Genomic DNA, 15,336 nt, shown 5'->3' with positions numbered 1-15,336 from the left:
AGTTTTCAGTGTTGAAATGTGAATTTATAAGTCAAGACGGTGATCGAGATTTTCCGAGCCGCGTAATAAAAAACACATTTTAGCATTCAAAGAACGTTTCCGGAAAATCGGGAACCTTTTTAAGATATCGTGTAGTGGTAATAATAGGTTCGACAAGAAATACTGTAATGCACGTTTGACATTCCGGATTATGGTATTTACTAACATTTTAATTATACGCGGTGTGTTAGAACTATCCATTTTAGAGATATACGGTTAATTTTTCGTCATTCAATAATTTTGCAAGCTGTTAACTCTTAAAGCTGATTATAGAAAGTAAAAGTACAAAGTCTTTTATTTAAACTCGAATCTCGGGGGTTTTGTCTTAAGATCGGGTAGATCATTAGAGGCCCCCACAGTAAATATAATGAAACAAATAATTATAGTAAAGAATAGAAACAAATATGAAGTGTCACAAGTGAAACATATTATTGTGTATTTCTTTAAGCTTAAATTAATAGAAATCTTTAAATATTATTTCTACGCGTATATAATAAAATATGTTTAGTAGCTGTAATGCCAGTGTACTCGGCAAAGTGATTCTAAAAAAGAACACACCTACCGCCTAAATATTTCGTGTTGGTATCGTGTGACGTCACGGGCTATGACGGGGATGACGTGGAACGGTAATTAAATTAGATGGAGTATGTATGTATATATGTATGTATGACGTTCGGTGGTATGACCATTCGCAAAATTAAATTCCGACAGAGGACGCTCAAAATTTCAAAGATGGACGATAACTCTAGGAAAACAATTCATTTTGTCATTTGACCTCACAGTTCTAAAACGTTAAATTAAAATCATTTACACGAGTGTTTTGTCAAAGTAACCACTAAGTTTTGCCACTAAGGCATCTTAGAGGTTAAAGACGACTCAAAATTATGTTTTAACTGTATGCATTCATTAAAATTTGATTCTAACTACTGATTTGTTTTTACCTTTTTTTCACAAACAAATCTGGCCCCCCGAGAATCACACAGCGTTCTAAAAATTATTATTCTATCTTAGAATTTCTAATTTTGTTTTTAATTTAGTTAATAGGTACACTACAATATATTTTACACCAACAGATAACAATTTTTAATTAAATAAAAACTGGAAACTAAGGTGAATTTATTTTATAATATGTAATTGTGTTCTGGAAATTATGAGGTGGTCGGAATATTTTGCATAACAATGTACATTCTATGTACAGAATATACACTCCATTTTATTTATTTATTTAATTTTGCAGTCGCTTAAACAATAAAAAATACTACGTTTAATACAAACGTTAAATTAACAAACTGTCTGATTTGGCATTGGTTAGTTTACGTCATTACCTGGAGTATAATAGGAATGCATACTGAGGAACACTGCAATAGTTTTTTTAAGCCGAAATCATTGTTAATTACAACATAAACTGACCGCAAATATGTACACAAATTAATGGCAAAGTGTTTTCCTAGAGTTGATGCTCTTCAAATTTGCCACCAGGAGTCGCCCACTTTATGACGCACTGTATGACGTATGAGCAATTAAGAAGGAGTAAATAAAACAAAAAGTTAATTATTATACGTTTTAACTAAGGCTTTTGCACTAAGCTAATATAGCAATTTAGAATATTAATATTCCAAATAAACTAGTAGAAAATATTTATACCAAATTTCCATGCATTCCTAATTTTTAGTCAAGAGGATTTTATGAAAATAGCTTTAAAATGAGTAGAAGAAAGAATAGCTTCACTTTTGACTTTGACATTTGGTGATTTCGTCACGGCACGTCACATTGTCACATAAATAAGTATAAGTCATTTCGTATGTCAGTTTGGTAGTTGTTAAATCTAGACATTTTAAATAAAAATTGGGAAAGATGTTTATTAATTTATTTCATATTGTAGCCATATTCTTATATTGTAGTGTCATTCACGCACAGCCACAATGGAATACACGAGATTTCATGAAAAGGGAGCACTCTTTAATAAAACCATACTATGGTGGTTAAAAAGTTTGTAGAGGTTAAGATTTTCTCTAACTTTTATCTTTTGTAGGTTCGGGATTAGATATTCCTTTCTGGCACTTTATTGGAAGTACAATTGTTACCCCAAACTATATACGTCTTGTTGATGATTCCCAAAGTAAATGGGGTGCTATATGGAATACTGTTGTAGGTAGTGTGCTTAATTAGTTAAATTGGATAATACAGAATTATTGTTTTAGCCTGTTACCAGCAGAAACTGGGATATCCAAGTTCATTTTAAAGTCCATGGTAAAGGAAAGGATCTCTTTGGTGATGGATTTGCCATTTGGTATGCTAAGGATAGATTAACCACTGGTCCTGTGTTTGGTAGTAAAGATATGTTCCAAGGGTTAGCGATTATTCTAGACACATATAGCAACCATAATGGTCCGCATAATGTAAGTTATATGATTGATGTAAGAATGATAAATAATAATAATAATAAACATGCCGAGTCTAGTAGGCCCATGGCTTGATTGACCATTTTCCATCCGATCTTGACCATTGCTTTCATCCTCTAATTTGTGACATTGAGTCTTTTCAGATTCTCTTCTACACTCATTTTCCACCTTTCTGGGTTGACCTCTTCTGACCACTGGCCAGAGATCCCCCCAACAGGGAAATTATATTAGCTGACATGAAAATTAAGCCACTGACATAAAAATCCAACCCAATAACACGATAGTTAGGAAAATTAAGGGAACTTAATGCATTTAAGTTATTATTTATGTCTTATGTAGTTTGGGTTTATCTTTTTTATGTCTTTTGGTTGACGTTTCATTAGAAATTCCCCCTAAGGCAAGTTTCTGGATCCGCCACTGTCTCTGGCATCCTCCAGTTGTACCTCCAATAGAATTTTTGGTAGTCTACCCTCTGACATCATCTGTATGTGTCCTAACCATCTTAGTCGTTGGGTTCTTATTACACCTAGTATGCTGGTGCTGGGCTCCCCATACAACTCTCTCAGATCTTCATTTGTCCTTCAGATCAAACAGTGTTCTCCAAATCTCCAAATATTTTCCTTAGTATTTTTCGTTCCCATATCTGTACCATTTCTTGTTGCTTTTTATTTAATGTCCATGTCTCTGCTGCATAAGTTACTATAGGCCTAATAACTGTTCTATATATTCTTAATTTGGCACCTCTTTATATGGATATTTACTAATAACCTATTTAATGCATAAACACACTTGTTCTCTTTCATTACTGTATTTTGGATTTCTTCTTCTATATTTGGTTTTCGTGTTATAATTGTTCCTAGAAATTTGAACCTCTCACCTTCCTCGAATCTATATCTGGACCTTGGAGGTAAATTACACTATGTCATTTCGAGCAACTGTGTTTAGCCTGTGTTTGCCACAAAGTTTAGAGCACTTAGGATGTTAATAAAAATCTGATATATCCCATAATTGGTTGAAAGACAATATGACCATATTTTAATGATAATGTATAACCAATTTGTATAATCCAACTAATAAAATAAGTGGATTAAAGGAACTTGTTCAAAATAAGACCACCACAAAACACATCACAAAGAGACAAGCGCGGCTCCTCCTTAGGGTCAATTGGTCAATGACCCCCCTAAAATAATCTCATAAAAATACCAATTTTATTAAAAATATCTTTTATCTAAAACTTCACTCTGAAATATAAAATTCTCTCTCAGCAGTCTCCATTGGCAAAACAAATATAATAGATATAATAACGTCGCGCCTCGCGCTATACACAAGCCCGTGGCTGGGCCGTATTTTAAATTGTCTATATACAGTTCTTATGGCTTATGGACAAATGCATGTAAAATAGAAAAGAGACGGCAGATAGCAATTTCGTGGGCGAGAGTGGGAGTGACCTTTCCGTCGTATACCTCTAGTAGAGTCGACGGCCTCACGTTTAGTTAGAAAACAAGATGAGTGTTGTTGACGAAATAATTGCCTTAAAATCTGCTGGAACACTAAATTATGAACGGCGGCTTGAGAAAAAAGAAAGTGGTCGACCAAAACCAAACATGAATTTAAAACAAACAACAAAGGATAGGGGTAAGGACATTCAAAGATATTTTAAAGAATCAATGTACAATTTGTGTGATTGGATTTGTGGCTGCAGTGTGAGAAATGCATTTTTTTGCTATCCGTGTTTACTGTTTTCGAATGACGCTGTATGGGCGAAAAATGGAGTAACTGACATTAAGCATTTAAAAGTGAAAATTACAAAACATGCCTCTTCAACTACTCATATAAATTCATCAATGAGTTACGCAAGTTTAGGACGTGTTAACATAAGACAGCAACTTGATAGTGTATATCGTAAATCTGTGCATGACTTTAATGAATTGGTATCTAAAAATAGGTATATTTTAAACAAACTAATCGACTGTGTAAAATTTTGTGGAGTTTTCGAAATTGCATTGCGCGGTCATGACGAAAGTGACAGCTCCAATAATCGTGGAATTTTTCTGGGCCTTATCGATTTTGTTTCTGAACTGGATTTAATGTTTAAAGAACACATTGAAAAAAGTACAGTATTTAAAGGAACATCGAAAACAATTCAGAACGATATTTTAGAATCAATGTTAGCCATTGTGCATACTCATATCATGAAGGAGATTGGCCAGACAAATTTTGTGGCCATTCAAGTAGATGAGACCACAGACAGCTCCAATAAAACGCAGATGATTATCATATTGCGATATGTATTAACTGGTATTGTACATGAAAGATTTTGGAAATTTGTTAACCCCCTAGGTACTACAGCACAACATTTAACTAATGTAATATTGGAAGAACTTCAATTATTAAAAATTAATGAAGCACCTGAAAAATTGATTGCCCAAAGTTACGATGGTGCATCAGTCATGAGCGGTAAACTGGGAGGAGTACAAACAAAAATTAAAGAAATATACCCAAATGCACACTTCATTCACTGCTATGCCCATCAATTTAATCTTATCCTCCAAAAAGCGGCGAGTCAACACAAACCGATAAAAATATTTTTTGCAAATTTACACGGATTTTCGTCCTTTTTCGGCCGATCTCCAAAACGTACGATGGTTCTGGATAGAGTGGTTAAAGTAAGGCTACCTAAAGCTGCGCCTACTCGATGGGCTTTCAATACAAAATGTGTTGAAATTGTATACACTTATAAAGATGATTTAAAATCTTGCTTAGAGGAAATTATTGATGAGGAGCAAGATGGTAACAATATAAATCAAGCAACTGGTTTAAAAAGACATTTGGAAGATGAGCATTTTTTATTTTGGTTAAATTTTTTCCATAAAATAATGCCCCATGTTGATATATTGTTTAAACAATTGCAAATGCGAGACATTGATGTTATATCTGTCAAAAATTGTATCCTGTCTTTTAACAACAATATCCAAATAATTAGAAATACTATTTTGGAATCAGAAGTACCAAGCACATCAACAGCAAAAAAAAGAAAAACTACTGCAGAGGATCCAAAGCGACGAACTGCACTTGAAATTTGTGATATTATTATATCTGAAATAAATCACAGGTTTAGTTTCAATGATCATCTCATGATTTCACAGTTATTCTACATAGAGAAATTTGAAGCATACACTACCAACTTTCCGCAAAATATTTTAAAAATGGTGACGGCTAATTATCCCACAGTGAATATTTCCAAACTAAAATCGGAACTTGAAGTCTTATATTGTCGTGAGGATTTTCGCAATAGTGCTGGTGCAGTAGCCATACTTCAGCTTTTTATTAACATGAATTTGTCTGAAACATTTTCTGAAGCAGTGAAGTTATTAAATATTTTGTGCACACTCCCTATGACAACCGTGGAAAGTGAGAGATGTTTTTCTACTTTAAAAAGAGTAAAAACATTCCTGCGTAATACGATGGGACAACCTAGACTTAGTGCCTTGTCTATGCTGAGCATCGAGAAAACGCTTGTCAAGAGCATTCCAAATTTCAATGAGAAGGTCATAGACTATTTTGCAGAACTAAAGGATAGAAGAATTGACTTAAAATATAAAAATATTTAAAGTAAGTTTCGTTTTAATAAATTTACAATTTATTATACTATAAATATTCCTATCTATATATCAGTCAATAACCTGTTCATACCATTTTTCCTATATTTTTTAAAAGATTTACTCTAAAAAAAGACAAATTTAATTTTCGGAAAACTAGGGTAAATAGTATTGAGTTTTATCTAAGTCTGTATTTTTTATCTAAAATATAAATGCTAAAAGATCTTTTAAATACTTTAAAAAATCAACAGTTTGAAGTTTTCAAACCAAAATGACCCCCCTGAAGATTGACCCACGAGCCGCCGCTGCAAAGAGATTCTGAGAAAGATGAATAAAGAAATGGAAGTTTTAAATACAGTCAAAACCAGAAAATTGGAATATCTCAGACATATTACACGTGGAGAGAGATACAACTTGCTCCAACTCATTATGCAAGGAAAGATTCAAGGAAAAAGAAGCATAGGGAGATGCAGAATATCGTGGCTGCACAACCTGAGAGAATGGTACGGATGTACATCAAACGAACTTTTCAGAGTAGCCCTCTCCAAAGTCTGAATGGCTATGATGATTGCCGACCTCCGTCGCGGAGATGGCACTTGAAGAAGAAGTTCAAAATAACACCATGTTGACACAGTGTAGTTTACCTCCGAGGTCCAGATATGTATTTTATTTATTTATTTATCAACGGTTTATCAACACGAGAGTACAAGACAGCAGAAACGAAAAATCAATCAATCCAACAAATGGAAAAGAGTACAGGATACGAAAGTGAAAAGAGGCTCGGAGATTGGCAGTGACCACCATCTAGTAATAATGAGAATGAGAACAACAGAGGAAAAAGAAGAAAAGAGAAGAAAGGTAGTAAATGAAAAAATAAAAAGTTACAAATTAAAAGAAATATATAAGAAGAAATTTCAAGAAAAATTAGATAATACTTTGAAAGGTAGGGCAAAAAATACAAATATAGAAGAAAAAAATGGGAATATCTAAAAACCAGCATAATCAAAGCAGCTGAGGAAACTTGCGGGAAAGCAAAAATAGCAAATACTAACATGAGGAGAACAGAATGGTGGACGGAAGAAATACGAGAGAAAATAAAGAACAAAAAAGACAAATGGAAGAGATACCTAAGCACAAAACACCTGGAAGATTACGAAGAATATAAAGAAAAAAAGAAAGAGGTTAAAATAGCGGTGAAAGCAGGAAAGGAAAGGTCATGGGAGAGATTTGGACAAAAAATTATAGGGAAAACCAAAAACTCTTCTACGGTGCATTAAAACAACTCAGATAAAAGAAAGAGCACATTATGCCGAATATAAAAGACAAGAATGGAAACGTACTAACAGAAGAAAAACAAATAATGGAAAGATGGAGAGACCATTTCAAAGAGCTAACTCATGTAGACAAGGACAACATAGGGGAGATACAAGAAAGGAATGAAGAACAACAAGTGGAATACATAACAAGAGAGGAATTAGAGAAAGCAATAGAAAGAGTAAAACTGGGCAAAGCACCAGGCAAGGATCATATCACCCCGGAAATGATAAAATTCATGGGGACAGAGGGAATGGATAGCATGAAAGAACTAATGAATGATATCATAAATAGAGCAGAATTACCAAAGGACTGGAAGAAAGACATTATATTACCAATACACAAAAAGAGAGACAAGAGAAACTGTAATAATTACCGAGGTATCACCATATCAAGTATCCCTGGGAAGGTATTCGCAAGAATAATAGAGACAAGAATAAAAACCCAAATAGAAACAACTATGGAAGACACGCAGTGTGGATTCAGGAAGGACAGAAGCATGCAAGACCTAATATTCACATTAAGACAAGTAAGTGAGAAGGTAATCAAGAAGAATAGAGAGATACATATGTGCTTCATTGACCTGGAAAAGGCGTTTGACAGAATCTGAAGAAAGGACGTTTGGAACACTAACAGAATGGGGAGTCGACAGACACATAATAGAAGTAATAAAGGATATGTACAAAAATAATACAAATACAGTAAGAACCAATAACGAGGAATCCAGAGAATTTTCTACAAGTCAAGGCGTCAAACAGGGATGCGTGCTGAGTCCACTGCTATTCTCAGTGGTACTGGATGAAGTGATAAAGAAAGCCAAGAGAAGAATGAGAAAACTAACATTAGGATACTGGCAAATGAAACAGACTTAACTATCGGAGCTACTATTTGCAGACGACATGGTGTTGATAGCAGAAAACAGAGAAGACTTACAGAACAATCTTGAAATCCTAGAAGAAGAACTATCAAACATAAATATGAAAATTAATACAGAGAAAACAAAAACAATGATAATTTCAAATACGAGGAAGACACACGCAATAGAATTAGACGGGAAACAACTAGAGCAAGTGGAATATTTTAAATACCTAGGAGTAATAATCGAATCAAATGGTAAACAAGACATGGAAATAAACGAGAGAATGGGACGAACAGGAAGCTTATTTAACACTATGAAAACAACATTTTTTGGGAAAAAAGAGATACTGGAAAAAGTAAAAACGGCAGTCGTAAAATCAGTAGTTAGACCAACAATCATGTATAGCAGCGAGACATGGACATTGACGGGGAGACAAAAATCCAGAGTCAATGCTATGGAAATGAGGTTCCTGAGGAAAATAGCAAACAGAAAGAGGACAGACAAAATACGAAACGAAACAATTAGACAAAACCTAAAACTAGAACCAATCAATGAAAAAATAGTAGAAGGACAACTTAGATGGTTCGGACACGTGTGTAGAATGTCGAACGAGAGGCTAACAAAACGAGTGTTCGAAACGAGAGTGCAGGGGAAAAACAAAAGAGGGAGACCAAGAGTTATGTGGGTAGATGAAATCAGGAAAGAAGTCGAGAAGAAGGGATTGACATTGGAAAGTGCAAGAAACCTAACGCAAGATCGGAAAGCATGGAGACTACAATGCCAAACTCAACTCCACCAGCCTTACACCTAAAGGTAGAAAGGCTTAGGACTTAGGACTAAGTAAGTAAGTAAGTATTTATCAACGGCAATCACCCAATTAAAATATAGTATAAACATTAATCACAGGAGATTTTTAACCTAACCTAAATTAAATTTAAAAATTTTAATCATACAAACTAGGAACATTAAATAACAAACATTAACAAAAAATGTACGATTAGAGATTTGAACCATATTTTCTTTGAATGCAAAATTAACGAGAGATATACAAATCAATTATATTACAATTTACGACAAACACAAGTTCATTTTCCAATTAGTATAGAATATCTAATAAGTTATCATAAAATGGAAATATTTAAATTACTCATTAACTACTTGAGAGAAAAAAATATAGTCATTTAAGTGAAATAGGTATAAATATAACAAAACTAATAAATTGAGGTAAAAATAAAATAAAAATCTGTGGCTAACGGACCCGCATCCAAGCCATTTTTTCTCTCTCACACACACACACACACACAATAAAAAATGTAAAAAAACACAAGGACATCAAGCTATCACACAGAGTTTTTAAGCTGTGCTTTAAATTCTTTTGGAAAACTATAACAATCTAAACTTTGGGAATATTGATTAGCAAACCTTGGTGTTCTAGACATGAAGGAGTTGTGTCAGTAGTTTGTACGATGGGGTCTAACGTAAAAGGGTTGATTTAGCCTCGTTTGTCTACTGGGAACATGGAGGCTAATTTTCTCTAATAGTTGAGGACCAAAATTATTGGAGTGTAGTATAGTATAAAACATTGTGAGATCCTTATGCATGCGTCGGATTTGGAGAGAAGTTATGTTGAGAGACTTTTCCATATTTGAATAGTTAATTTCATCAACCCTCTGGTTTTGTTTAAATGCAACAAATCTTAAGAATTTGTGTTGAACTCTCAATAGCTTGAATATGGGCGTTATAGTGTGGAGACCAAACACATGAACAGTAATCTAGGTGGGGTCTCACAAGTGAACAATACAATATTTTTATGGATGGAATATTTAGAAAGTCTTTAGCACAACGTTTGATAAACCCTAAAAGTTAAAGTGATTTTGAGGCAATAGATGAGATATGGGGGATGTAGGATAAGCTGGAATCGAGCACAACACCTAGGTCTTTTATCTGATACAGAGTCTAATGGACAATCCTTAATAGTATAGATATGATTTGTAGGAGTTCTATTTCGACCAAAAACCATTAAGTGGCACTTTTTAACATTAAGTTCCATTCTGTTGCTATCACACCAATAGCTCAACCGATCCAAATCCGATTGTAATTTTTGATAGTCACCATCATTCTCGATTTTCAAATATAATTTTAAATCGTCAGCAAACATTAGGAAAAAAGCAAAGTGGAAACAGGAGGCAATATCATTAACATAGATATTGAATAGTAAGGGTCCCAGATGTGACCCTTGTGGTACTCCTGAAGGTACCTTAATTTCAAACGATTGAAAACCCTGAACACATACTATTTGTATTCTTTCAGATAGGTAGGATAACAACCATTCTAAAAGTTCACCATATACAGGGTGAGTCACCTCTAACGGGACGGAAAATTACAGCGAAATGGTAAAAGATTTGAAAACAATTTTAAATTAGTAGTTTGTATATTTTTTCTTAGGAAAGTTATATTTTTTCTTATGGAACACCCTGTATTTTATTGCATTTTTTAATTGTCCGCAAAAAAGAAGGTATAGTTTCATAAGACTTCCCTATACCTATGTACAGAGTGTTCTGAGTTATGGTCACTTTTCTTAAAATGTAAAGTTTTAAAAGAAGGCTTATTTTCAAGTTATTTAAGAAATTATGAAAAAAAAAACTTTTACATCTAAATAGTTGGATATTGGTTGAATGTATTCCATGATTAAATATTACACAATTATTTACAGGGTGTTCAACATTTACAGTTTCATTATTGGATTATTCAATGTGTCATATGATGCTTATTTTAAATAGAACACCATGTATATTAATAAATAATTATACTAAACAATTTTACCTCTTTCGAATGGTATATGGATGTCCTATACCTAGGTCTCATAGTTTTTGCGTAATTTACAATTATTTAAATTCTTAATAAACTATTTTTAATGGGAAATAAGCCACAGTTTTACCAAAAAAATGATTTTATTAACGTTTCGAAGCGCAAATCGGGTTTCGTTGTCAAAATACAATTATACTACTAAAATAAACAAAAATGTTGTTGCTAAGTAAAAAAAATTCTTCTTATTTTTTACTTAGCAACAACATTTTTATTTTTAGTAGTATTTTGTATTTTGACAACGAAACCCGATTTGGGCTTCGAAACGGTAATAAAATCATTTTTTGGTAAAATTGTGGCTTATTTCCCATTAAAAATAGTTTATTATAAAAATACCACAAGGAAATAGCTTCAGAACAACATTTAAATTCTTAATCTGTAAATCGATTTTAAAACAAAAGATGTAGGTAATTAATGGCATTGTATGACATTGTCACGTTATGACAGTAGGGTCTGGTAATTATTTTATAATTAATGTATTCCATTATTGATTATTACACATTTATTTACAGGGTGTTCAAAATTTACAGTTTCATTATTGGATTATTTAATGTGTCATATGATAATTATTTTAAATAGAACACCATGTATATTAATAAATTATTATACTAAACACAGGTTCCTCTTTCGAATGATATAAAGATGTTCTATAACTAGGAGTCATAGTTTTTGCGTAATTTACAATTTTCTTAAACGGTAAATTGATTTTAAAAATAATATTTATAGTCACTCTCGATTTTTAAACAGTACGAAATAAATGTTTGTTTACTGTATCATAATGAAATGAAAATTATGTCTATTTACTAGTAAACCATTATTATGAAACGTAGGTATATTGGTCTGTATACAATACATTCAAAAAAAAATCAGGATCTTCTATAAAGTCTAAAGTCCATAAACGATAAGTTAAATATTTATCATAATTATGTTTGGTCTAATACTGGTGTAGTTAAGTTTTATACAGATAATAGTGGTTTCTCTTAAGAATTCTAACAGTCGTTTGACTGATTTACAATTTACCCGAAATTTTTTCTTTACTAGTATTTGGGTTTTCCGTAACAGAAAGCAGGACATCAAGCTCCTTGACGTCATCACAAATAACTGGTTTATTTTTATTTAACTTTCCGTATGCAACATTACCAGTAGCACGAAATCTATCGAAATCTCTCAAAAACGTCCTTTTTTGGATGTCTTCTATCAGGATACTTTTGAGCGTAAACTTAAGAAGGTAAGATACAATTTTTCAAACACTCCCCAATGCAAAGTACCATGTCTACTCTTTCGTAGATAACGTGATTATTCATTTTTAGGAACAATTAAATTTGAATATCATACATACACGGATGTTTATATTTTTGATAATTACCAGATTTACAGATTAAGAATTTAAATAATTGTAAATTACGCAAAAACTATTAGACCTAGGTATAGGACATCCATATACCATTCGAAAGAGGTGACTCCGTTTAGTATAATGGTGTATTAATATACATGGTGTTCCATTTAAAATAAGCATCATATGACACATTGAATAATCCAATAATGAAACTATAAATTTGAACACCCTGTAAATAATTGTGTAATAATTAATCATGGAATACATTCAACCAATATCCAACTATTTAGATGTTAAAGTATTTTTTTCGTAATTTCTTAAATACCTTGAAAATAAGCCTTCTTTTAAAACTTTACATTTTAAGAAAAGTCACCATAACTCAGAACACTCTGTACATAGGTATAGGGAAGTCTTATGAAACTATACCTTATTTTTTGCGGACAATTAAAAAATGCAATAAAATACAGGGTGTTCCATGAGAAAAAATATAACTTTGATACGCCGCCATTTATTGGGACGCCCTGTATATTTCAAAATAATTTTAAAATGTATATTTTATCAACTTACAAACTACTAATTTAAATTTTTTTTCAAATCTTTTACCATTTCGCTGTAATCTTTTGTCCCGTTAGAGGTGACTCACCCTGTATACCCAGACTTCGCAAACTATTGATTAAAAGAATTGAAATATTATTATTTGTCTGCAATGTTAAATACTTTCCTCTAAGATATTCGTGGTCTATGCATTCATATTGTATACATGTATTTCATTTTTATCATTAGTCCTTTTTATGCCTTTTTCTTCTAATTCTTTAGTTACTTATCTGTATCACTTCCTATTTGCTCCTTGTTACTATTGCGATATATTGAGGGCGATCGAACGAGCTATGTTAGGAGTATCTCTGAAGGAACATATACGAAATGAGGACATGCGAAGAAGGACGAAGGTGGAAGATGTAATTGGAAGAATTGCACAAATGAAATGGAACTGGGTAGGACACGTGGCACAGCAAAACAACAACAGGTGGACGAGAAACATTGTACATTGGATACCTCGCGAACACAGTAATAGTAAAGGAAGACCACAAAAGCAATGGCTAGACGACATCAAAGCCAAAGTAGGGAGAAACTGGCACCAAATAGCACAAGACAGGGAAGAGTGGAGAGCTCATGAGGAGGCCTTTGTCCAGGAGTGGATGCAAACAGGCTGAAGAAGAAGAAGGCATTGATGTTTTTTGAGATGTATAATCCTTTTTCTATTTATATTGGCTTCCCGCAGCCCATTTTCCAGGAGGAAACTAAAGAGAATAGATGCAAGTGTTTCACCTTGCCTTACTCCTTCATTTACAAGGAGATCTGATATTTCATTATTTACTTTTACTTGGTTTTCACTTCTTATTGGTAGTTGTATCATGCTAATAATTTTTCTGCTTATTCCTAGTTCTTCAAGTGATTTATATAGTTCCTTCCCTTTTACTTTATCAAATAAATGCTTGTTCAAAGCCTATTAGCATGGTAAATAGGTCAGTGTAAAATATTTTGTTTTTTAGCATCAACATCCATATATTTCTGCCATGATTAACAATGGTAGTTTATCTTATGATCATGACAGAGATGGTACTCATACACAATTGGCTGGATGTGAGGCTAAGTTCAGAAATTTTGATCATGATACTCACATATCAATTAGATATGAAAATGATGTGTTGACAGGTAAGCTTTTCATATGTGTAAAGATTAAAAAAAAGGTTGTGAAGATGTACAGCTGTGGCCGTTGAATAGTTTACATAAATAAATCTGTTTTACAAAATGTAACAAAATGGAAATTATAGAAAGATTTTTTTTAATCAAATTGAGTTTGGAAATTTCTGTTGGCTTTGCACGTCATTCAAAATGCCCAATAGGCATTTTGGACGCGTGAATAGCTTTTTATTTTCAATACGCGCGAAATTTTTAACAAGCAATTCGACATTTAGTAAATCCGTACGACACTGTAATTTTATAGTATTACAATATAAAAATGAAGGTGTAAATTATTCAGTGACCGCCAGTGTACATTGGGTAGAGGATCAAAGGTCTAATAACTATACACAGTAAAACGTCCGTTAACCAAAATAATTGGGGGGGCTTTTCGGATAACAAGAATGTCTGTTAAAAATAACATTGTTGTTTGTATTCTTCTTGTATCAAATTACATAGTATTCTTGGTCATGGGCGAACATTCCCATGGGCAGGGCGGGCTGTGCCCCCCCCCTAGCTTTTCGTCGGGTGCTTATACTTTACCTATATTGCCATCCAAAGTATACAAAATGAAGCAACATCTTCACGTCTGCCACCCCCCTAGAAATTTTTATTTAAGCAATTCGACATTTAGTAAATCCGTACGACACTGTAATTTTATAGTATTACAATATAAAAATGAAGGTGTAAACTATTCAGTGACCGCCAGTGTACATTGGGTAGAGGATCAAAGGTCTAATAACTATACACAGTAAAACGTCCGTTAACCAAAATAATTGGGGGAGGCTTTTCGGATAACAAGAATTTCTGTTAAAAATAACATTGTTTTTTGTATTCTTCTTGTATCAAATTACATAGTATTCTTGGTCATGGGCGCCCATACCCATGGGCAGGGGGGCCGTGGCCCCTCCTAGCTTTTCGTCGGGTGCTTATACTATACCTATATTGTCATCCAAAGTATACAAAATGTAGCAACATCTTCACGTCTGCCCCCCCTAGAAATTTTTATATGGGCGCCCATGTTCTTGGTCAAAGTTAGTGCCTATTAAAAAATACTATGAGGTGATTTCGTAATGTTGTCTTTAATATGTAAATACAGAATAAAGCAATAAAATTAAGGAAAAAGAACATATACGTTTCGGCTAAAAAGGTTTTGGTTAACGAGGTTAAAGAGGTTTTACT

At 33.1% G+C, this 15,336-nt stretch overlaps 1 protein-coding gene across 1 annotated transcript in view; it reads left to right on the top strand.

Moving 5' to 3' along the window:
• Positions 1-1,815: 1,815 nt before the first annotated feature.
• LOC114334620 (vesicular integral-membrane protein VIP36) overlaps positions 1,816-15,336 on the top strand; it is a 44,910-nt gene continuing 31,389 nt past the window's right edge. The window contains exons 1-4 of the mRNA XM_028284699.2: positions 1,816-2,017; positions 2,072-2,187; positions 2,241-2,438; positions 13,965-14,127. Coding sequence (XP_028140500.1) covers positions 1,894-2,017; positions 2,072-2,187; positions 2,241-2,438; positions 13,965-14,127 — 601 coding nt within the window. The 5' untranslated portion in view covers positions 1,816-1,893. The remainder of the gene's footprint in view (positions 2,018-2,071; positions 2,188-2,240; positions 2,439-13,964; positions 14,128-15,336) is intronic.

Source organism: Diabrotica virgifera, chromosome 2 (genome assembly GCF_917563875.1).
Source record: "Diabrotica virgifera virgifera chromosome 2, PGI_DIABVI_V3a".
Classification (NCBI taxonomy): Eukaryota; Metazoa; Arthropoda; class Insecta; order Coleoptera; family Chrysomelidae; genus Diabrotica; species Diabrotica virgifera.
This window is presented reverse-complemented; position numbering and strand designations above follow the sequence as displayed.